At 39.8% G+C, this 23,882-nt stretch overlaps 1 protein-coding gene across 2 annotated transcripts; it reads left to right on the top strand.

Annotated features, from left to right (window-relative positions):
- Positions 1-1,800: 1,800 nt before the first annotated feature.
- LOC117820038 (glycerol kinase-like) lies at positions 1,801-23,832 on the top strand. 2 transcript variants are annotated; one of them, XM_034693667.1, is made up of 20 exons: positions 1,801-2,075; positions 7,117-7,190; positions 8,142-8,248; positions 8,420-8,497; positions 11,109-11,188; positions 11,489-11,626; positions 11,723-11,832; positions 12,311-12,377; positions 15,481-15,516; positions 15,729-15,796; positions 16,036-16,078; positions 16,159-16,239; positions 16,343-16,421; positions 16,620-16,716; positions 16,963-17,047; positions 17,851-17,971; positions 19,641-19,784; positions 19,880-19,966; positions 20,112-20,186; positions 21,150-23,832. In XM_034693667.1, the coding sequence occupies exons 1-19, from the start codon at positions 2,022-2,024 to the stop codon at positions 20,183-20,185; spliced, it is 1,623 nt and encodes a 540-aa protein (XP_034549558.1). In that variant the 5' UTR covers positions 1,801-2,021; the 3' UTR covers position 20,186; positions 21,150-23,832. The 2 variants fall into 2 exon arrangements, with proteins under 2 accessions (XP_034549558.1, XP_034549559.1); XM_034693668.1 differs by lacking the exon at positions 20,112-20,186.
- Positions 23,833-23,882: the final 50 nt, after the last annotated feature.

Genomic DNA, 23,882 nt, shown 5'->3' with positions numbered 1-23,882 from the left:
TCATGAAAAAAACAACATCATGTATCAGGATGTAAGACTGTTGGACGACTCTATCCATGGCTATATTCAGTTTTATTGTATACTTTAACTTAATTTTTTTTGTCTTTCAACATGACACCATTAAAATGTTCACCTTATTCCCAATTTAAGTGCATGTAATCTTGTTAACATTCACAGATCATCATTGTTTGTTTAATAAGCATTAAAGTTTTTGTTGTTAACATTTGTAGTCTGTTTTGTCTGCACATGGTCGTTATCAGTTCTGGTCTACATGTGTCACTCATCAGGTCAGATCTGTTACGTTTAGACTCAAGTTGCAGTCCTGTTTCGTTGACCTAAGTTTAGTTAAAGGGGCTTGAATTAGTATTACTTGTAAGCTTTTATTTATTCATTTATTTATACTAAATATCTGGAATGTGGTTTTATGAACCGATTGAATGTTTGTTCAGCTAAATAAAGTCTTAACTTTCCAAAATGATCCTTGTGTCCTTGCCTCCACTCACCTCCCCTTTGTCCACATTTGGTCACTTCTTGATACAATAAATCAACAGATTCAAAGGTTTTTATTGTCAATTTTCACTGTATATACGAGACATACAGGAAAAATGAGATGCTGTTTCTCTCTTCCAGCTTTTAAATATCTAAAATTTAAATATAAAATACAATAAAATATAATAAAATACAGTATATACAAACAGGTGACAGCAAACCTGCCAGACTCAGGGCTTAAAACATTTGCACACACAAATACATGTCCACTTCTTACATACAATTTGTAGTCAAATTTGAAGAATTTCTAGAAGCCAAAATGTACTTTGTGAAAAACATTTAAAGGAAACAAATAAGTATCTTACAGCTTTTTAAGAGGGGCTAGAAAAGCCAGCTTGGAAAGTGACCTAGTGACCTGTTTTGTCCGAGGAGGACAAGGGAGTCTGCTGCAGCCCCTGTGACTTTATCTGTAGTGATGTGCATGTTGTGGACGATTCTGCTCTAAAAGCCAACTCTCGGGAAGCTCCTGTTTGAGACCCAATTCTGCACTATCTAACATAATATGCAACTTAAATGTATATGTCACCTTCGTCCCAGCACTTTTGTACACAGCTAATTCTAACTACTCTTCTGTACATACTTTATTATACTTTTATTTTAATATATATTTGTATTTGTATTTTATTTGTATTGTATTGGTATTTATATCTTTTTCCCCCCTGCTGCTTTCTATTAATATTTTGACTTTCTTACATACTGTGTATAAGAGCAACTGCAAAGACTGAATTTCCCCCCGGGATAAATGAAGTATTTCTGATTACTGAAAAGAAAAAAGAGCTAAAGAGATGATGCTCTAAACATCTTCAATATAGTTATAAAAGTGCACATACATATGGAGCCTTAATGAAATTCCTTGGCTTTATAGCTAGCCTCAGATGTATTTCAGCATTAACTTCATTTTACAACACCACACATTGAAGCTTGGTGTAGAAGATCTTGATTTTTAACCAAGCGGCTTAAAAGGTAGGCGGTTTTGAAAAGAGTCTCTGTTTTTAACACATTTTTAGCCTAAACTAAGAGTCTTTATATTAAAATGTGATTCTAAATGAATCGCCATTTTGGAACCGAAAGAGTCGTTTCTTATTTCCAAGCTGAGTCAGACGATCCTGATCACTGAAGTGAGCCTAATCTCCCCCCATCACCAACAGAACTCATTCAGCTTTGAGGTGGATCCTTCACATCCTTTGCGCCGTGCCCCCAAACCTGATTGGTCAGAACTCGGCCGACGCCTTCTCAACAATAGCCAATCACCGTGTAGCACCGAACAGGCCGGTTCCGGTTCCTCCTCCTTCATGCTTCACGGTCGATCCGCCCCGAGCTCGCCCTGCTGACCTACCCCCTCACGAGAAGACGTGGCCGGTGTTGAAGAGGAGAAAACAGTGAAACTCTCGTGTCGGACTCAAGGCTGCAGCTGGAAACGTTCAACGTCCTGATCTGATTCTCTTTAACGGCCGAACAAAAGTAGCACGAGGATGGATCCGCTGGTGGCTGCGATTGACCAGGGCACGAGCTCGACGAGGTTTCTGGTGAGTGACGTAGAACAAACGTTGGAATGTTTCAAACAGACGTTAACGTTACTTTACGTCAATCTTCATAACATTTATTCGTTATTGTTTGCTTAAAAATATCTAAAAGTGACTTTATATGCCTTGAAACTGCAGGAAAAACAACAAATGTGTTTTATATCAAAATGATACATTTTGGACGAGTAAAAATGCTAATTAATTAGCTCGAGTGCTACTCCTACCAGATACGTGTTGTCAGTCTACTTTAGCTAGCAGCATTTATTTTCATTCTCTCAAAATATAAACAAGAAATATATTTGAGTGAATGATATTGTCAACATAAGAGCCTGCGTCCCTTCTGACACACAACTTAAAAGCTGCTATTATCAAAAATATTTAGCTTTAATGCAGTCGCTGTAGTTTGTAACCTGTAAACAAAAACTCCTAATCATGAATCCAGATCTACGAAAGCCGACTGCGCCAAAAAGTCGTATTTTGTTGCCAGTATCTCAAATTAAGAGTTAATTTCTCGTTATAAGACCTCGAAAATAAACACTCAAGACCGATATGAATGTAATCATTATCAGACAGACACAGTGCTGTTTCTGCCCGTGGTAGACTTTGATTCGAGTACAGTGTTGATCGGTTAATCGATCAAAATTCTCCATCAGTCGCCTCAGCTGTCAGCACGTCATCTCATCTATCAATGCTGGCACAGCACTCTTTATCCTTGGTAAACTAAAGGCCATTAGCAAAGAAAGTAGCTGTTTTTTTTTCTTGGGATAAGGGTTATTTACATCTTTTTCTTTTTTCAACATAATTAGATTATTTACTAAAAATGTTTCAAACTGAAAAACCTCTGCCTTCTGTTGATTTTGTATTTAAGCGGTAAATAGAGACAATATGTTGCACCTTTACAGTATAACACAATCTGTATCTTATTTGTTCTGTATCTAAAAGTTTGTTTTTAGCTTAAAAAGTCAACTTGGAATACATGCAGCAGAAGTTTACAAGTTTTATAAGGGAAAAAGTGCATTGCAATACAAATAATACCAATGATCACCGTGACAGCTACTCGGTTTATTGAATTATAAGTACGTGTTGAGTGTTATATTCATTGATGAAATGTCTGTCACTTAAACAGGGTTATGTGTACATACTTCTTTGTAACTGTGATGTTGAGAGTTTCCCGCTTGGCGTCTTCTGTATTTTGGACTGAGCAACTGTTTTCAGGTCATTGAGAGGAAATCATTGTGTGTTCAGTCAGCGTCATTGTACATCAGGAGTTTGGCTCATTGAGAATCTAGTGATCAAAGTGAATATCTTAAAAATCATTCAACCAACTTTGGGTTTCACATATTGGCTGAGAAAGTTCATGACCCCCTTTTAAAGGGAATAACCTCATTAATACGGTGTTGTGAAGTACATCGTTTGTTTGACACACCCCTCTGCTTTGTAAAGTCCAGCTCACCATCTCATCTGTACTATCCCCTCTCTAGTTAAACCTGTTTTTAGTTTCAAAGTTACCCCTCTCTTGATTTTCCATTTGCTGATTTGTTTTTGTTGATCTGATTGAATCCTGTTTCGAGGTCTTTTGTCTCTAAATTGGGCTTCCCCAAGTAGGTCAGCTGGAAGGTTCAAATTTGGCACAGAAGACAGAAGTGCAGAGCTTTGTGGAGACACAAGTTCAACTTGTGGTTAGATTTTCAAAGAACTGTCTGAAAGCATTTTGATGCCTGATTAGATCTTGTAAACAAATGTGGTGAGGTTTGCCAGATTTATATAATCTGTAATACAAACACTCGGTTTTCAGTGATAGACCTACTGGTACATCTCCCGTTCTGGAGGTAAAAATTATGTTTTAGTCGATGGAGTCGATTCCCAAAAAAGAAAAGTAGTGGATGATTACACACATTCAGATTAACAATTGAACTTCTTAAAGGCAAAAACAACACTATGATGTTGCAGACATTACAGCCTTTTCGAGCAGTGGCACTCTGCAGGAGGAATATTATTTTTGGACCCCAAAATAGGTCAAAAATATTGGTCAGGTTTTATAACACTTTTTGCCTGGCCCTGTTGAAGCTTGTTTTCTTCCACGAGTGTTGTCTTTAAGAAATGCAAAGTCAAAATGTTTACTTGGAAGCATCATCAGCAAAGAATTACACACTTGTCTCTATAAGATTTTTCATCCATCCTCTCTTAGTGTATTTAATCTTTCCATATAAACTGGCTTGAACGCTTTGTGAGGTCCTTAAGTGCCGGTGTGATGACACTGAGTTCAGACAGAGTTAAACTTTAACATAGTCGCTTGTTTCTGTGGGTCATCCTGTGGCTCCGATTAGAAGAAGGGAGATCCTGCTGTTTGTCAAAGCTGATGATGATGATAGCACCACAAGCAGGGTTAACATTTTGTGTTATTGCGACAGATTTACCACAAAGTCCTCCACCCTCTTTATTTGATTATGTCTTTAAGTGTCTTGAAGAGGTCATGCATGCACTGTATGTTATTGTTTATGTCAGGAAACCATTTAATTTTGCACCTTTATCGTTATTGTGCACAACAAAACAGCGAGGCGTCTCTCAGCATAGAGTCGGTGTAAAACAAGGAAAAAGCAGGACGATTAAAGCAAGAATAAACAGGTAAAATAATAACAGCTACAATGTACACATGGTGTAAAGTAAAGTGATTAATAATCAACCTGTCATGATGATCAGTGACAGGGAGCTGTAGATGATCTATTGACCTGATGAGCCCAGTTTTTATATTTCCCACACATCATGATTCAACACCACTGACATGAGCAACACTCAACGATTTATTTGTCCCTTACGCTCTGTCAACTTTGTACTTACAACCTTATAAATACAACAGCACAACTGTTGAAGCAGAAATGTGCACAAAGGTGAATTCAGGACTTGTCACAGAACAAGAATTAAAGCCTGAAGTTGCAGGAGTAGAGAGTGGGGGAAGACATGCTGGAAATGGTCGTGACCAGGAGTCGAACCGGGAACCTCTGCAACGAGGACTGTAGCCTCTGTACATGGGGCCACCAGCGCCCCATGAAGAGATAGTTTTGTGCACTGAAACACATATGTTCAAGAAAACCTGTGATATATTGTCCGTGAAGTAAACATGTCTGACCCTAGACTTCAAGAAAGTACGCAATTTTTCGAGCAAACCCCTGATTTTATTGTGTAGTCATGCAAAAGTGATGAGAAACAAGCTTTTACGTTGTTTTCTTTAAAGGTGGGGTTATCTAAAAAACTAAAGCCTCTCATGGGGGTTCTGTGCTGTTGCTCCACAAACTTAAATCAAACAACATCAGTAACAGTGACATTTATAGTTGTGTGCCTTCAAAGATGAATGATTCACATTCTTGGTTAAGTTTACTGGGTCAAGGTTGCCGTCCTAGTCATGGAGAAAAGGTGATGATTAAACTTGTTGGAGTAAATATTCTGAGGACAGAGTTCTGCTGTCTGAATGTAGACAGACGTTGATCGTCTGCGGTGAAGTTTTGGTCTCTTTCTGACATCAGACATTCTAGTATTTTCCGGTCATAAGATCTGTCCCTGTATAACCGGAGAAGACGTTCCTGTTTGCTGTCCAACTATGTGACTTCAGCTGAATGTTACCTCTCGTTTTAGTTTCAGAGGGTTCAGGGCGCCGTGTGTGTGTGTGTATGTGTGTGTGTGCAGACTGTAGCTGTCTGAGGCTCAGAGAGTGTAAAGAGTTCATAAATATAAACTGCGCGTGTTGAATAATGTTTCCTCGTGTGGTAAACCGAGCAGCTTTGAATATGGTCTGCAGGTAAACTGAAGGTCTGTGCTGCTTGTTCATAAGCCAGTGAAGCTTCCTCCCTTTACACTATTAGAAGAAATGCTGACTTCTACCTGGCTGTATAGGTTAAAAGGCTGACGCCTATTAACTCTCCCCGGTCTGAAACGGAGGCCAGCTCAGGCGAGGACATGATTCTGCAAAAACATTACAATCACCTTCCTCTCAGTCTCTTTATGAAGACGTAAAGTTCTCCAGGTGTGCAGGGCGAGACAACAGGAACACAGACATGCAGATGTTAATTCATCATACCTTGTGTTTATATTTGAAGTGATTTGAAGCTGCTGATGATACTTGATTTGTTGGCAGGTGCATTTTTGTATAACTTGCACTTTCACACACTTTTCCCTCTCAGCGTCCGGCCTGTGTTTGAAGGAATAAATGAATCCTGCTGCTTTCAGCCTCCTCTAACTTAAGAAAGACTTTCCAGAGGATAGTGGTTTAAAAGAAGTCTGAAACTGTAAAAACAACACACCACTTTTTGGAAGACAAACTCCACTAGAAGTTGTGTTCTGTGTCCTAATCTCCCAAGATGACGTGAAAAAGAATCTTCATAAAAAACATTGTCATCCATTGTCTTAAAACCCATTTTTACAGACTTGCTTCTATGCGACTTCATCCTTCTAACTGCTTTCACTTCTATTTTATTATTTATTTATTTATTTATTTATTTATTTTCCAACAAATTTTATTATTTTAATGTTCCTTTTCTAATTTTTCCTATGGGATGTCGTCCTCTCATTCTGAAACCCTCTTTTATTGTCCTTTTAATGCTTTTTTTTTTACTTATCCATTTTTTTTTTATGTATTTATTTTATTTATTTACCCTTTGAAAAACCTCTCAATATGATTGACTGGTCTCTTGTCACTCCATTTCATTCTGTTTAATTTACGTGTATTCTTTTTAACCTCTTGCGTTGTATTTTGTTTTGCATTGTTGACATTACTCCTCCCTGTCTATCAAAAGGTTGACTTTGTTATTCAAACCATGCTTTGTTTGTCAAAGCACTTTGTAAACATTTTTTTTAAAGGTGCTTTATAAAAAAAGTTATTATAAAAGTTATTATTATCCACCTGGATTTGGATTCATTGATAATGCAACATTAATTATCAGGCTCTACTTCCACCACTAGTTATATGTTGACCTAAAAGCACAACTTCTCCTCTCTGAATCTGTAGTGTTCGTCCTAATCTCTGACTCTAATGAAGGAAATATCTTCACAGGTGTTCAACGCAAAAACAACTGAGCTCATCAGTCAGCACCAAGTCGAGATCAACCAGAGCTTCCCAAAGGAGGGGTGAGTGCTTCTACTTCACGTCAGTACTGCAGCCAACAACTTAATTTTTAATGATACTTGATGTTTTTGGGGGGGTGGAACATTGGGAAAATTCAGTTTAAACACCTGACAGAACACTATTTGTGCAACTAATGGTCCAAAAGTTTAAGACAAGCACAAAACTGTCACATCTTGGAACACAATAAAAAACAAATAGACTTTAAGGATGTTTTTCTGTCTGTTGACTAGTAATTCTAACACTTTTCTTTGGTACAGAGCTTCTTATAAACTCTTATAAGCAGCAGAACTTTAAATATTCCCTCAGTCCTGCAGACTACACAGACTAACAGTGTGAATAAGAGTTTATTTAGAGGTTAACCTTTGAGCTATTTTCCAAGCATCTATGGACTATACAGAAAATCTTTGAGACAGATGGATAAACACGATGAAATATTCAAATATATAACGTTTTTAATCCTCTTCTGGCACAGAAGTGTGCCACAGATCGTCTTGACTTTGCCCCTTCAGGTTAACTTCCCTGTAACTGCAATAAAGATTGATGTATTACTTTCATTAAAGTGTAAAACATGATGGAGTCTAAGGTCCAGCTCTTTTTTATTATACCAAACCAAGCTTGCTTTGTTACTACGTATTAAGAAGTCACTTCAAACCCTAGCTCCAGATAATTGACAGAAACTTCATCAGCATTGAAAAGAGCTGAGTGTTTAATCTTAGACACACGTGAGGAAAGATTACAGGTTTAAATTGTCTTCAATATACACACGTGGTCAGCTCATCTCTACACCATATTCATAAATCAGAATAAAGGATCGCAGCTGTCCTTGGCTTCACTGAGTGTCTATGGTTTAGTTTGTGTCTCAGTTGAAACGTGCCGCATCGGTGTGATATTTTCTGACGGTGCACACACGCAGCGTTCAGTGTGTTTACATGTCTGTGTTTGTGTTTCTTCAGCTGGGTGGAGGAGGACCCTAAAGAGATCATGCAGTCTGTGTACGAGTGCATGGAGAGGACCTGTGAGAAACTCTGTCAGCTTAACGTTGACATCTCCAACATAAAGGGTGAGAAAGTGTCTTTACAGGCACCAGTGAGGACCTCTGGGTCCTGCTGACCCGGCCTGACTGGGTGGGTTGTTTAGGGCTCACCTACATGTGCTGTTAACCACACCCTGAATAGAAAGGAGTGGGTGTAGCTTGGGGTTTTGTTGATGCTAATGTTGTTTTGTTTCTCAGCGGTGGGAGTGACCAACCAGAGAGAGACGACCCTGGTTTGGGACAAAGAGACCGGAGAGCCGCTCTACAACGCCATTGGTGGGTTCTGTGTTTACATTTACGTCTCATGTTTGTTGTTACTCTCTCAGTGAGTTACAGATTTTTGGATAGTGAAAGTTGTGAAGGATGACTGTAACTGGGTTTAAAGGCTGACACCAAAAGCAGACATCCTCCAACATGTCAGTCAAGGGTTTGAGAGATAAGTCTATTTTCAAAAGAGCTTTTCTCACCATTGACAGCAGACGTGAAGCATGTATGACACATGTAGACCTCTTCAGCCTTCCAGGATATTTCCCCCACTGATACACCTTGTCTGCAATGTGTCTTGTGAGAACTTATGTGTCAAATTTCTTTTCCATCTGATCATTAATTGCACAAACAAGACGATTGTGTCATAATGGAAAAAGCACCGTGCATGATGAAGTTGCATTAGATGTAACTGAAGTGTCCGGTGTCATGCCGGTCACCGCCCCACCTCCCACCATCCCATGTGACGATGAATCAGTGTAGGAGCTGAGCACATGGAGCTGCCGCCCACTGAAGGCTTAATGTGTGTGCTAATATTACCAGCAGAGAGGGACTCTCATTCATACCCCCCACCAAGTTCTTTGGGTTCATCCTGAAAGGCGGGTTTCTCTGCCCATTGGTTGCTATTCTGATGGAATGTGAGTGATGTGTCGGGGGTGGGTGTTCAGCTAACTGGTGTGTTTCTAAAGAGGCAAGACTTTCAGGGTTTCCAGTGTGGATAAACCATCTTTAAAAATCAATAAATATAAACAGTTTGAACGATTCTTTCAGAGCAGGTTTTCCTTTTTAGACTCACTCTCTGTTATCCCCTTTAATTAAATGTTTTACAGTAAGTCTGAGCTGACAGAGAAAGTGTTCTTATCATATTTGAGTTTCACAGAAACTGGTGCGACTGGATCCTTTAAATCTGCAGGCTGTAGTGTCTGTTTGAGGTTAAACCTGTGGTGTCTATTGTAAACTGTTCATGAAAAAACGACTAATGTCCAATATTGGTTCAGGAGAAACAGTGCTCATGTGTCTTTACGCCACTTCAAAGGTAGAGCTGGGCGATATTGAAAAAGATGTTATCACGATACCATTTTTCATATCAGTCGATATCGATCATTTTCATGATAAATATCAAATCATTTTAAAAGCAGATTTTTTTCTCCTGAGTGAAAGTTGAAGACACCAGATGGTTTGTTAGCTTGTATCTGGGATTTAGAAGTCTAGTAAATAGCCAAATTATCTTAACTGATGAAGTTTAGTTGCCTTTCTTGTCGAGCATGTTTTCACTCTGCTTTGAGCTGGTAGGTTTTAAGTTTACTTCAGTGTCACTGTTGCTTGTTTCAGCTGTGTTTACATTCCGCTCCAAACGTCTTTAAGCCCCGCCTACCTCTCACCCTGCGACATGATTGGCTGTTCAATGCTCGCTTCTTCTGTTTAGTGTTGGGTGGGACCTAGCATTTAAGACACACTAGCGTCCCTCACTTTCCAGTAGTTAGGGATGTAATTACAGGTGTAAATATATCAACGTTTTATCATACATTTGTTATATTTATATTGAGAAAAATAATATCACAATAATTATCGTTAGCCCTATTAAAAGGGATATAATACAATTTTAAAAATCCTTTTTATACTGCCAGATAAAGGTCATCATTTACACCCCTGTAACATCTCACTTTCAGTATGAATGTCTCAGAGGCGTGATGGTGGGACAAAGTGGTTCCACTGCTGAGGCGTGTGGAGCTTGTAACGGAGTCAAGATGAGGCGAGGTCACTGTGAGCAGGTGGAGCGGGCAGGGTAGAACAGCACTGTGTGAGTGCATGTCTGAGTGTGTGTAGCAGCCACTTGGTTTTCCTCTTGCACTCCTGCAACGCTGTATCACAATGTTAAATCACACCAGGACACCAATATTACACCATCGTGTGATCACTGTGATATTACAAAGGCATGATGATGGTGAAGCTGCATTACAGTTGCAGACTCCCAATATGAAAAGGGCTCAAGACATTCGACCTGTGACTACAGGCTGCAGGTAGAATCTGATTTGTTTTTGGCTCATGAGGTTAAAAGTCGCAAGACTGATAAATCTCTCAAAGCAACACAGAAGTGATATTGAAGGAGGCAAAAAGGAAGTTAGGCTATACATTCTTTGGTGTACCTTTCCTGACCATCTGACCCTAAAACCCTGGACACACTGCACACTGAAAAAAGTCACTGTGTGTAATAATGTTGGTATTATTTCATCATGAGTGTCCAACAGTGCCTGAGCTGTGGCGCCTTGCAGCTGTCCGGGCCATGCCTACATATACCAGGGTGCATTGTGTCAAGCAACCGCAGCTGCAGCCTTACTGAACATTTCTTTGATACTAAACTCTGACTCCAATGAATGCAAACATCAGACTCTGCCAAAATGAAACAAAAGTCAGATGTCTCCTGAGCTGAAACATCCTCTGCACTTATTTTTGAAAGCTTTTTTTTTTTTTTACCTTTGTTGCATATTTTTTAAATGAAAATATGATAACATGCAGGAGAAGCAGCAGGTTCAAAATCGGCATAATATCACAAAGTTACCTTTTTCTGTTGAGATATTTTCCTTTGCATCCTGTAAGCCCTCTCTTGTCTGTTTTTTTGCAGTCTGGCTGGACCTACGCACACAGTCCACGGTGGAGGGGCTCATCAACAAAGCTCCGGGAAAGAACAAGAACCACCTCAAGGTGAGAGACATGAAAATGACATTCCTCGTTTGGATGTTAGTTTCAGGCTGCAGCAATCACAAACTCCAGAGATGAGAAGAAGACTGAGAATGTGCAGAGGTGAAATTCTAAATTACTGAATAGTTAGAATGTTTTGTGGTCACTTAGTGGAACTTTACTCAACTACAAGACCTGCTAAAAGTCTCTGGTGATGTCTTTCTTTTTAATAATCTAATGTTCGAACGTCTTCTGCCTTTTCTTTGTTCATCCACAACAACACCAGTGTAATAAAATAAATCCCTCTACTGTTTCTCTCTGTAGCACAAGACCGGCCTTCCCATCAGTACGTACTTCAGTGCTGTGAAGCTGCGATGGCTGCTGGACAATGTGGACGAAGTGAAGCAGGCAGTGCTGAGCGAGCGCGCCATGTTTGGCACAGTGGACTCCTGGATCATCTGGGTAAGAGCTGCTCAAAAATAAGAGCTGTTCAAAAATAATAAGACCTTTTATTTCCTCTTTTTAATGCTCACTTTGTTTGTTGCTGTTCTTCCTCAGTGTCTGACAGGGGGCAGGAGCGGAGGAGTCCACTGTACAGACGTCTCAAACGCCAGTCGCACCATGCTCTTTAATATTCACACCATGAACTGGGATCCTGAACTCTGCAGGTACACCAGCAGTTTAGTGACTGTTTTAAAAACTGCCTCTTTAAGTACTAACAATGTGGGCTTCTTAAAGCTTTGACCTGATGATTGTGATGAACATTTTCACTGCGGTAGACTTTGATCCCCACTCAAAGTTACTGCCCAAAGTCTAACGTTTCAAATGTTGATGTTTTTGGGGTGAATGTTTTATATTTTATATCAACTACAGGTTTTAGAGGTTTCTCACTAACCAGCTGACACTGAGACAACAACTAGTAAAATGAGATTTACAGTTCTTTGAAAAGTAGTTCCTAGGATTTAAGTACCTGTTTACTTTTGGTCAGAAACAGAACTCATCAGTAAAATGTTAACGCTCATTTATTTTTTGTGGCTGTTTATTCTTGCATACATCCATACACAGGAGGAGTCATCCCTGAGTTTTGTCATTATTCATGTAATAAATCTGATTAGTTGTGACTGACTGCAGTTGTGCTGCTTGCAGGTACTTTGACGTCCCGATGGAGATCCTCCCCAGAGTCAGGAGCTCCTCTGAAATATACGGCTTCATGGTAAGCTGCTCCGTGCCTCAGTCGTACTGTTTGCATTTGGAGATAAGCCTGAGAGGACCTGACTGTAGTCGGTCAACATGCTGAAGTGATTATGTCAATCTGTGCAGATAAAGGTTCAACTATAGTCATACAATATTCACATGAATGCTCTCATTAAATATTGTAATCACCACAGCGGCCATAAAAGAGGAGATAGATAGAGAGTGAAATTCACCAGAACAGCTGATTGTAAAGATTTACAGCTCAGTCGTCCTTTTGCCTTTTTGGCAGACGGAGACAATGTGTTAAAGAAGAGACAGTACCACTAAATAAAAACATGAACATTTTTAAACCTGGGCCCAATCTGGACACATTAGGTGCAAGTTATGTGATGGACTGCTACTGAGTGCAGCCATATTATTTTGGATCCTGCTGAAATAAAAGGTCTCAGTCTGTCTAAGTTGGGATCCTTTCCAATGTTGGTACTCCTTATTACCTGTGACTAAAATATGTTTAATAGAGTCCATTCTTTTTTAATGCTCCATGCATAACTTCTGCATGCATCTCTAATAGTTCAGGTACTACTAAAGAAAGAGGAAATATGTTTGTCTTTATTAGGTTTAATTTGAGATGTTTGCTGTTACAATAATTCAAGTTTTTTGGGGGGATTTGTGGATTAAAACAACAATTTTCAGGATTAAGTGAGATGGGAGTTAGAAAATAATCCTTACCATGGTCTAACTTTGATAAATGACCTGATGTGATAAGATTCAGTTTTTTCATCACTCAGTAAACAGACTCAGAGGCTGTACTTGCAGAGGAGCTCACATACACCTGGTTGAATGATATTGATATGAAACCTTGATGATGGTCTGCTGTAACGCTTTCCTTCCTGTGTGGTGTTGTTGTGGAAACTGTTGCTCAGATATTCACCCTTTCTGTTATCTGTCTTTGTTTTATATGCTCGTGTCTTATCTCTTTTCCCTGGCATTTTCTAGACGGTTAATCCTGTTTTATAAAACATGCACTTTGCCCTGCAGTTCAGAGGACAGCAGCATTGCAGACGTATTTATTTTCATTGTTTTATTGGGTGTATTTAGCTTTTACCTCAGAACAGGGTTGTTGTAAACCTCACTTTTTAAATTAATTATTGTCTATTTGTTAAGAAATACTTGTCCCAAACTGCAGCAGCCTCTCAAACATTTAAAACAAAATGATAACACTGATAAAGCTTGTAGTGGAAGTGTCACATCAGGCCATGGTGAGATACACATGCAAACAGACTTTCTGCATGTTGCTGGGGAAAGGTGTTGCAGCTGTTAAAGTGATAACTTCACTAACAATCACTTCCTGAAGGTGATAAAAATCCTCCGCCCTGACTGGCGACTCATTCCTTATTAATGCATAATCTATGACCTCATGGAGGTTTATTACATTAAGCTGGAAATGAGTAGAGATAAATTTCTCATGATATCAGCACATCCTGAGGCATGTAGCAGTGTGTGTCTTATTTTGCATTACAACATGTGATCCGTGAGTCAGCTTGTTAATGATGCAGCGTTTCTTAATGGTGCAAAACTTAAACCAGCTGCACAAAACATTTAAAACAGTTTATGAAGAAGGTTCATATTTAATGTGAGACGTCACACTTCAATAATGGATTAACATTACGACCTCCCTCTCTCTGATCACCTGTAGCAGAGCATGTGTCAAGCACTTTAGCTCATCAGACACCGACCTGATGGTCTCAGTCATTTCTCATGGATGGTGATCTTATACAGATATAAGATAAACGTGTAAAAATGGTTTGCATTATACCTGTGCGGCAAGATTTAAGCGGCCTGCACAGGTGAAACACTGGTATTCATGCTTTCATTAAAACCTGAAATCTTCTTAAAATCTCCAGATTTTTCCAAAACCAAGAAATCCCTAGAATACATTTATTTGATTTTTTTATTTTAGGTCTTAAAAAAGGATTTTTGATAAATCTAAACCTGATCGCATTTTAAGTCAAATAAATTATCCGGCTGCTTTTGTCAATCTGTCACTGAACGCTTGTAAATATTACAACTAGATGTCAAAATGTGTTAAAAAGAGAGATGTTTTTGCAGAAATATAGTCTGTATCACATTTTTAGTAAAAATCTGTAAGAGTAGTGGATAGGATAGACAATAAATGTGCCTCTGGTCTGTTAAGATAGGGTCTCTTTGTATTTCTAAACTGTGATGTTTCTTTCTTAGATTTTTTTAAACATTATTTTCAGCCGTAGATTTTATTTTGTTTGTTAAACTGACTTTTATTGATTTTAACAGTTTTTAATGTAGATTTTCTAGATCATTTTTAAATTGTTTGTGTGTGTGTTTTGTAATTATGAAGCACTTTAGACTTCATGTTTACGTGGAGGGCTCTCTGTAAATACACTACCAGTCAAAAGTTTGGAAACACCTTCTCATTCAAGGGTTTTTATCTATTTTAATGATTTGAAACACTAGATTAATACAAAAGACATCAAAACTATGAAAGAACATTTCTAGAATTATTTAATGAACAAAAACCTGTTAAACTGTAAAGTAGCGCCCTTTTTCCTTCATGACAGCTTTGCACTCTCTTGGTATTCTCTCAGTCTGCTTCCTGAAGTGGTCTCCTGGAATGGTTTCTAATTAACATGAGCCTTGCCAAGAGTTCATTTGTAGAATGACTTGCCTTCTTAATGTGTTTGAGACCATCAGTTGTGTTGTTCAGAGGTAGGGTTAATACACAATGGATAGCCCTATTTGCCTACTGTTGTAATCCATATTATGGCAAAACCAGATTATTTCATAGTTTTGATGTCTTCAGTATTAATCTACAATGTTGAAAATAATTAAAATAAATAAAAACCATTGAATGAGAAGGTGTGTCCAAACTTTTGACTGTTAGTGTATATTTGAGTGAAAGTTGAGACTTGATGATCGAGTCAGAGACTTTAAATGTGGACACTCTTGTTATGGTCTCATTGCTGCAGTGTGTTTTGTAGAAACTCTGAGTAAGCAGTTACACAACATACAGTCTGCTTACCCTGCAGTCATTTATACAAACTCTAAACACGTGTGTGTTTGTGTGTGTGTGTGTGTCTCCCAAACAGAAATCCGGCTCTCTTGCAGGAGTTCCGATCTCAGGGGTAAGGATGTGCTTGTGTTATGTAATAAAGTTGGAACCCTGGTGTGAGTTACACGTGGGATCCTTCCTGACATTTAAGTGACAGATTCTGCACCAGAGCTTTTTGATGCTTTACTGAGGCCCAACATTATCCTGACAACGATCAATAAATGCATGTTGGCATCAAAGTAATGAAAAACTTTCATTGTTTAACTGAAACCTTTCCTCCATCAGTGTCTTGGTGATCAGTCAGCTGCTCTGGTTGGTCAGATGTGCTTAAGCGAGGGCCAGGCCAAAAACACGTGAGTAATCTTTTCTTCATTTTATTTCTTTGCAGCAGTAAGAAGTTTGGAGCCCGGCCTGCTGCTCAGACACTGGAACAGATCTGCTTTTGTCACTCTTAGAAATCTGCTTTTGTTACTGAAACAAGACTCTACTTCAGCTGATCTAACACAACAATAAAGACTGTTAGATAGTGATTCCAGTTTTACTTTGAGTGTTGAAGAATGTCACACTAAGCTTCTTCTTTCTGTCCTGTAAGGTATGGGACGGGTTGCTTTCTGCTCAGGAACACAGGGACGGAGGTAAGAACACGTTCAATTCCACTGATGCCCTCAGCTCAGGTGTGTCTTCACCTCTCTCTAACGTTTCTCTTCTGTGTCAGCCCGTCATGTCAGATCACGGCCTGCTGACCACTGTCGCCTACAAGATGGGAAAAGACGAGCCTGCCTGCTATGCTCTGGAGGTATTCTGAGTCCTCCTCCTCTATGTCACCATTCTGTTCTTACGCTTGTGTTTAATCGTGATGCTCTGCTGTGATTCAGACCTCATGCTTTGCTTTCCCTCAGGGTTCAGTCGCCATCGCAGGGGCTGTGGTACGGTGGCTGAAGGACAACATGGGGATTGTGAAGTCCTCCTCAGAGATCGGTACGCTCACTGAAGCATCTCAGCTGATCAGACTCTATTCGTGACTGATTCATAAAAACATTTCCAGGCATAAAAGCATTTGAAAACATGACACGATTTGATGAATTCCGTGGTGCACAGATTTCAAAGTGTTTAATGATATTTGATATCAATTCGAGTTATTATCTAACAACTCTTTTCCTCGCTGTCTAATTTCAGAGACTCTAGCAGCTGCAGCAGGCTCGTCTTACGGCTGCTACTTCGTGCCGGCCTTCTCCGGGCTCTATGCCCCCTACTGGGAGCCGAGTGCAAGAGGGTGAGACAGTCAGCTGTTCAAACACTTCTAAGCGGTGCTCTGAAGTTTGACCCTGAAAAAAGGACAGAAGGAGAAAAGTTTGTAGTGTGATGTAGGCTGTGATGTTTGTTTGGATGGATTTGTACCTTCTTCCTTGAACAGATTAAAGCTAGAAAGCTAGAAAATACTGTCAGCCTTTGAATGAACTTCAGTTACTGCGTTGTTTGTTGTTTATTGACTCTGTTTATTGTTTGTTTTGTTTTGTAGCATCATCTGCGGCCTCACTCAGTTCACAAACAGGAACCACTTGGCTTTCGCAGCACTGGAGGCCGTTTGTTTTCAGACCAGAGAGGTGAGCAGCGTTACCTTCCTGCTTCTCCACCAAGCAGCAACCTCGGGTCTAAAAATACGAGTCCAATGCAGAAGTGCTAAAAACTGCAGTTCATCGAGGATCCGCTTGAGGCTGGCTCCAGAAGTACCGGAAACCACATACACATAAATTTTAAAAAAAGCCGATCTTTACAGCCGAAATAAACAAGTTTACAGCCTGGTACAAAAGACAAGTGTAGTCTGGATAGCTCATTTCTCAATCGGCACACACTGTACGGCGGGTGAACTTTTTCAAAACGCAGTAATTTCAAAGATGTTGAGATTACGAGTCTTCCAATGAGAGGCACAGCTGACTTGATTGACAGGCGGGAACATTGTAGCTGTTTGCTAGGAGGCTCAAAGCCCACCTCTTTACGTCACAATCGCTCAAGTCAACAGAAGCAATATGGCTGCCGCCTATGATTGGCCTCAAAACAGTGCTTCAGAAACAGATGGGTGACGTCACGGATACTGCGTCCATTATTTATACAGTCTATGTTCTCCACTCTACTGTGGTTTTCTGCAGAGTACCATCTTCTCTTTGTGCAGCAGCACACCTGTGACCATGTCAGACTGCTTCTACATAGCTAGGCAAAAATCCCAGTCTCCTTAAAAGCCCAAGCACTTAACCCTCACAGACTTTCAGTGCAGGGGTCTGTGAGGGCTTGAGCCATTTCCAAATATTTAATTGAAGAACTGATTTACTTGAGTAACAGTTTTGTGGAGATTGTTTCTTTAAATTTGCAACTGGTTTGATATTAATTGAGTGTCACATGATCATAACAGATCCTGGATGCGATGAACCAGGACAGCGGCGTTCCCCTGACTCAGCTGCAGGTGGACGGAGGCATGACGGGCAACAGATTACTGATGCAGCTGCAGGCAGACATCCTCTGCATGCCCGTAGGTAAGAGAACCAGCATAACACATATACCATCAAACATACTCAACCAATAAGTGTACTGGTTTATGCATTTACCACTTTATTACTTCACTCGTGCAAAGATGCAAGCAGAATAGTCAATGTGGATAGATACACAAAATAGATAGATACACAAAACAAGCGTGCATCCATGTGGAATTTGAGTTTTTCTGCACAAAAAAAAGGGGAAAAAAACATTTAGAAACATCAGTTATTTGAATAATAACCACAGATTTTACACATCAAAGTCTGTTTTTGGCTTTGGGGGACACCTGAAAAGTGTTTTTAGATCCTTTGTGTCTTCAAAAGAAGTTGCATAAAATCAGGAGAACATTTACTCACAAGAAATCTGTCATTTATGTCGTGTTAGGAGAAAGCGCTGCCTTTTCAATAATAAAGGGTTTACAGTTAGTTCACTCCTGATTGGTTAAGACCTCTCCAACAGGCTTTAAAGTTTGTTTTCTTCCATGTAGAGGATATGACAGATTGATTCTGAAACATTTTCGTCCTGAAACATCGAGGAAAATAAGCACAAACTGTGATGAGACTGAACGTGCCCCTCGGTCTGAGGACTGTAATAATCAGAGCAGTGTGAGATAGAAAGAATAGAGCTCAGCAGACTTCTGGCCCGACAAAAACGTTGCTCCTGAATTGCACATCCAAGTTGCATTGTAGGTAATGCAGCTGATGACTGACTGTCACAAGAGTGCAGGACTTGCTGTACAGTATTCTCTTGAAAATAGAACACGTAAACATCAACTTTGAATTCTGTTTGTTTGAAATGAGTAACCAGTGACTCGAACCTGGACTTCAGACCCGTTTAACTCTTAACTTTTGTCCCAATTCAGAAAAGCAAACTAACACATGAACCCTGACCTGATTGTGGCAGAGCACAGACTCGCTGCTGTTTACATTAGAGGGTCCCCATGTACGTCACATCTGTAGAGGAGACTAAGCTGACATCACAAAGTCCATCCGCATTCAGACAAGAGACGATCAGGTCACAAACGTTGTTCTGTATGCTTCCTGCCAAGGACACATAAACGTCTGTCCTGATCATTTGACATTTAAAGAAAAGTTTGCATTTGATATAACTGAACAATAATAAACAATAAAAACACACCACTCTGTCCAGATGTGAGCTTTTGAGAACTCTTCTCTGTGACAAACAGGCTCAGCAGCATTCAGGTCATTGTTTAGGGGCCTCTAAAATATTGAGGGAATGTAAATAAAGTCCTAAATGTAGCGAAAGTAATGTTTCATAAAATGAAAACATGTTTATGTTATATTTGTACTGAACAGAGCTGACTGAGGTAGCTCAGGCTGATCAGGATTCCTCTGAGCCGCCTCTGATCAGAGATTTTCTGGGTACAATTCAACTGAAGGGACACTAGAGAGTAGTTACAGGACAAACTGGAGGGATTTAATACTCAGTGGAGTCCCCAGAAGGAACTCAAAATACTACTTTACTTTTTTTTTACTCTATTCTATTTATATCTTATTTTATTCCTTCTTCTATTTATATTTGACTTTCTTACATACTGTTATAAGAGCTCTGTAAAGACCGAATTTCCCTCCCCATGATAAAGTATTTCTGATTCTGATGAATTCTGATTTAACATTAATGACTTTTCTCCTCTATGCATCTCTCCAGTCCGACCCACCATGGCAGAGACCACAGCTCTGGGTGCAGCCATGGCAGCAGGGGCAGCAGCAGGAATTGACGTGTGGAGTCTGAATGCCGGTCACCTCCCACACGTCACAAGAGAGAAATACGAACCTCAGATCAACTCTGAAGGTGAGAGAGAGAGAGACCCAGAGCAAACCTGTGATGCATGTTTGAGCTATTTGAACTGAGCTGTTGATCACTGTTGTTGTTTGTCCTCCTCACAGAGAGCGAGTTCCGCTTCGCTCGCTGGAAGAAAGCCGTCCAGAAAGCCATGAACTGGGAGACCACAGAGCCGTGCTGCACTTCCAACGGTACGCTTTGTTCTGTTTAGAACGTTACAACTCAAACTTAAGTTTCATTGTTTGATTGTCGAATGTTTCCTGAACATGGACTGCTGCAGGAGTCTGACCTTGATCCATGTTGGATGCTCTCCTTCTTCTTCTTCACTTATCATAGGTATAGGAAAGAAGATGAACGGCGCCCCCTGGGGGGTCCCTCCTACCCCTCCCCCCACCAGAGCTGACCCCTAAGGTCTGACATTTACTGCTGCATGCAGTGTTGTGACTTGAACTTGTTTGTGATCTGACAGGTTTGACTTGGGCATGGTCACGTTTCTGAACGTCACTAACACAACGAGGGAAGGGCTTAGACCGACACAGATTTGAACCATTAAAGATACAGACTCAAGACATCTTCACCTGTAGGACTGAGTTTACACAAATACATCAAGCCTTTTATATCAGCAGCTTTGTCTTTGATGAGTGGTTTATGATTAGCTCTGCAGACAAATCATTACATACAGCTTAACTTACAGAGGAGCATACATACTTCATCATCATCATCTCTGTCTGTCGACCTTGTGTTTGCATGTTTCTGTGTGTACTAAAGACAAACAGTGACTGTTGCTCTGTTGTAAGCGCTCCTGCAGTTTAACACTGGCCCAATCTCAATGTCCACACTCCAACACTCACTGACTTTGAAGCATGTTAAGTCTGTGAGGGCTTAGGGCTATCCCGCTGTCAAATCATCAAGTGTGTGAGGGATCTCTCTCAGACTTTTTGAACCCTTTGTGCCTTTGAAAGCTGTGCTGGTCCAGGTTAGGATAGACTTGATTCAATCTGCATCAGAAGTGAAATAACAGAGCAACAGCCCGTGTGGATTTTTACACTTTTGGTTTCTTAAACAACGCACTCATAAGATCTAAAGGGAACTTATTAAAAGTGTTTATTACCAGGGCTGCAGACTCACAGCTCAGAGGTCAGGGTCTCAAACATGAGTCTGTCGCCCTGGATAATAAAGGTTTTATGACGTAAACCTCTGAGTGCATCAGATCTTTTGATTGAGTTAACATTTTATCCTGACACTGAAGAGCAGCAGAGGGACAACACCTTTCACACTCTATGCATCTGCTTCTCAAACACCGTGCAGGGACTGTTTGACAGAAATCTGCTCTCAGGGGAACACACTGAATCTCATCTTTCTTTCACCTCACATATCACCAGCAGTGATTGTGGTACGAGGCCTTCACAGGAATACGGACGTTGGCTATGGAGAAAAACTGAAAGAAGAAGACGCTCACAGCTTCTAAAGGACGTGACGGCTGCACGAGTCGATTTGCAGCCTGGTAGCAGGAGCATCACACCGCTGTAACATAACTGAAACCCTCAACCTTGAGTGCCTGCTGAATGAAGAGCTTTTAGAAACAGCTGTGGAACCTTTTTTGTCTTCCTTTTCTACACAAAAAGGTGTTTTTAAAGCAGTCTCTAAAAACTACATAAGTACCCTCTTGTATTGTAACGTTAGAGACAATCAGGTGTTTGTAGTCATAAGTAAGGAGTTGCACTATTGTACCTCATCACTGTAACAAAAAGGGACACTGCAATGTTTAGTTTTTAACATTTGCACTGTACAGTGTTGGTATTTCTACTTTTTCCTACTAACTTTGGGGTTTACTCGATCTCAAGTGGAGCTCTGAAAATGGTTACTACTCAGCGTACGTCCTTTGTAAAGCCGGGTTTGTTTCTGGATGAAATGAAGAGGAATCAGATCGACACATTTGAGTCACAATAATCAACCACTGGATGTTTTTAATGAGCTTCGAGTCTTTCAGGTTGAGGAGAAAAGAAGAAAGTTTGACATGTTTTCCATCTGGACTCCGATATGGAGTGGACACTTTGCAGGCTCTCAACAGCACTTTATAATGTATCCTGTGTACGGAGAGGATGGATAGGAGAGCCATGCATGTTTTTCTTTTTTAAAGGGAGGAGTGTTTTTAACCTGATTGTTTTAAGAAGGGATTTTATGTGAATGTCGAGGAAACCAAGTATCCTTATATGCAGTCAATTAAGGGAGTACTGGTGCTTTCACACTGGGCCCTATTTTTAATACTCTAGGTCCCAAAAGATAAAACTGCTTCAGCCATGACACTGGCTCTGATGTTATTCCAGCGCCCAGTTATTCAGAAGGTTTAATCTGGATTAACTAGTCCACTTTTTCCAACCAGGATCAGGTAATCCAGTCTGGTTTTTCAAAGAAAAAAGCCTACAAGGTTCAAACTGATCCAGATGCATATTTTAAGGACCACCAGATCTGAATTATTGGTGCTCTAAAGGGACTTCACAGTACCTATTTTATCGCACCAAAGCATACACAAGCCAAACAATCAAATGCTTTGTGTTTGAGCCTTAAAGATACCTGGGGGATTATTTTTTACAACACTACCTTTTGTATACTTTTTCAAAACCTGGAATTGAAGTATAAAATATGAAGAATCAGCTACCTTGTAAAAATGTTGTATTGTTTGACTGATGTAACAGCTGTTTTGTTTTTTGTCCTGTAATCCAGCTGTATGCTGGGATTAGAATAATCTTGATGCTTCTGGATCAAAGTTATCCGGACCCTTCTCAGAAGTTTTGGACGTGACAAACGGGAGCTTTTCTTCAGATATAAATACGATTAGATAACCTGTTCTTGCATAATCTGTAATGTTGTGTCTGAGCCTGTAACTTCAGTTTGATCAGATTATCTTTGAACAGCTGGCCCCTGAAGGTCACATGTGTATGATCAAAGTATAAAAACTAAAGGTGCTGATGTATGCCGCTGACCGGCTCAGATTGTTCTTATTAAAAGCGTATAACAGCACAGAGGAAACCTTAGAGAAGAAGAAACCATGAACCTCCATGATACATTTTTCTTTTAATCTGTTAGTTTAGATCCAGCACAATGTTCCTGTTGGACAAAATTGCACACACTAAAATGCATAAAAGATCAAGGTGGAGGGGGACAGAAACTTCCTGTTTGTGAATGGAATGTGGTGACGTTGGCGCCCCCTTGTGGACAAAGTGTTACCTCTAAACTATTTGCTGATTTTGTCCTGCACGTGTAAATTCTGTTTTTAACAAGAAATCTCATCCTGCTGTCTCCTAAAAGTTAGATTTATCTCTTTTCCTAACACTGATTCACCACCAGTGATTTCAGACAACAGAAGCTGCTACACAGAGATAATCAGTCTTTACACAAATGCTTTTGCAAGTCTTAAAAAAACATTGATTCTTATTTCAGTCTGATAAAAACTCCTCACAGCAGCTTTAAAGACGAGTGATGCAAAGGTTGCTTATGCTTTCAAACAAAAAGCATCTCAATCTTTGACAAAAAGTAATTTCTCTTTGAAAATGAATCTTCTCATGCTGTTGTCAGATGCTTAGAATAACATGAGCCTTTTAGTTTTGTGCATTCAGCCTGAAATAATACACTGCTGCCTTTACAGCCAGTTGGAGCGATCTACTGTCGCTATTTATAACTTTTTCTACCCCAGAAATAAGGCTGAAGTCCTATATTTTGAATACGAGAGTTTATACTTCCTCCTTAACATGCAGTCACTCATTTGTGCACAGGATTTAAAATCAGTTTTGCATGTCACTTTTGTTCTGAATGAAGACCCCAGAAGATCCAGTTATTCAGACTCTCCATCACTAAAAGGGAACATCTGGTTGCTGTATATTTTTGGATGTCTTATTTGAACTGTAATGTGTGTATATAATTATCACAGATCATATTTGCATGTCTGCAAATTGTTTTGTTTTTCTGAGATGTTGAGAAAGCCTCTGAGCTCTGCAGGAATGTACAGATACTGTAATACATGTAATCACACTTGTGAAATAAACTGAGTGAAGTATGACCTCACACAGTGTTTATCACGTGACGGACAAACAGGAAGCAGACTTCAGG

Source organism: Notolabrus celidotus, chromosome 10 (assembly GCF_009762535.1).
Source record: "Notolabrus celidotus isolate fNotCel1 chromosome 10, fNotCel1.pri, whole genome shotgun sequence".
Taxonomy (NCBI): Eukaryota; Metazoa; Chordata; class Actinopteri; order Labriformes; family Labridae; genus Notolabrus; species Notolabrus celidotus.
This window is presented reverse-complemented; position numbering and strand designations above follow the sequence as displayed.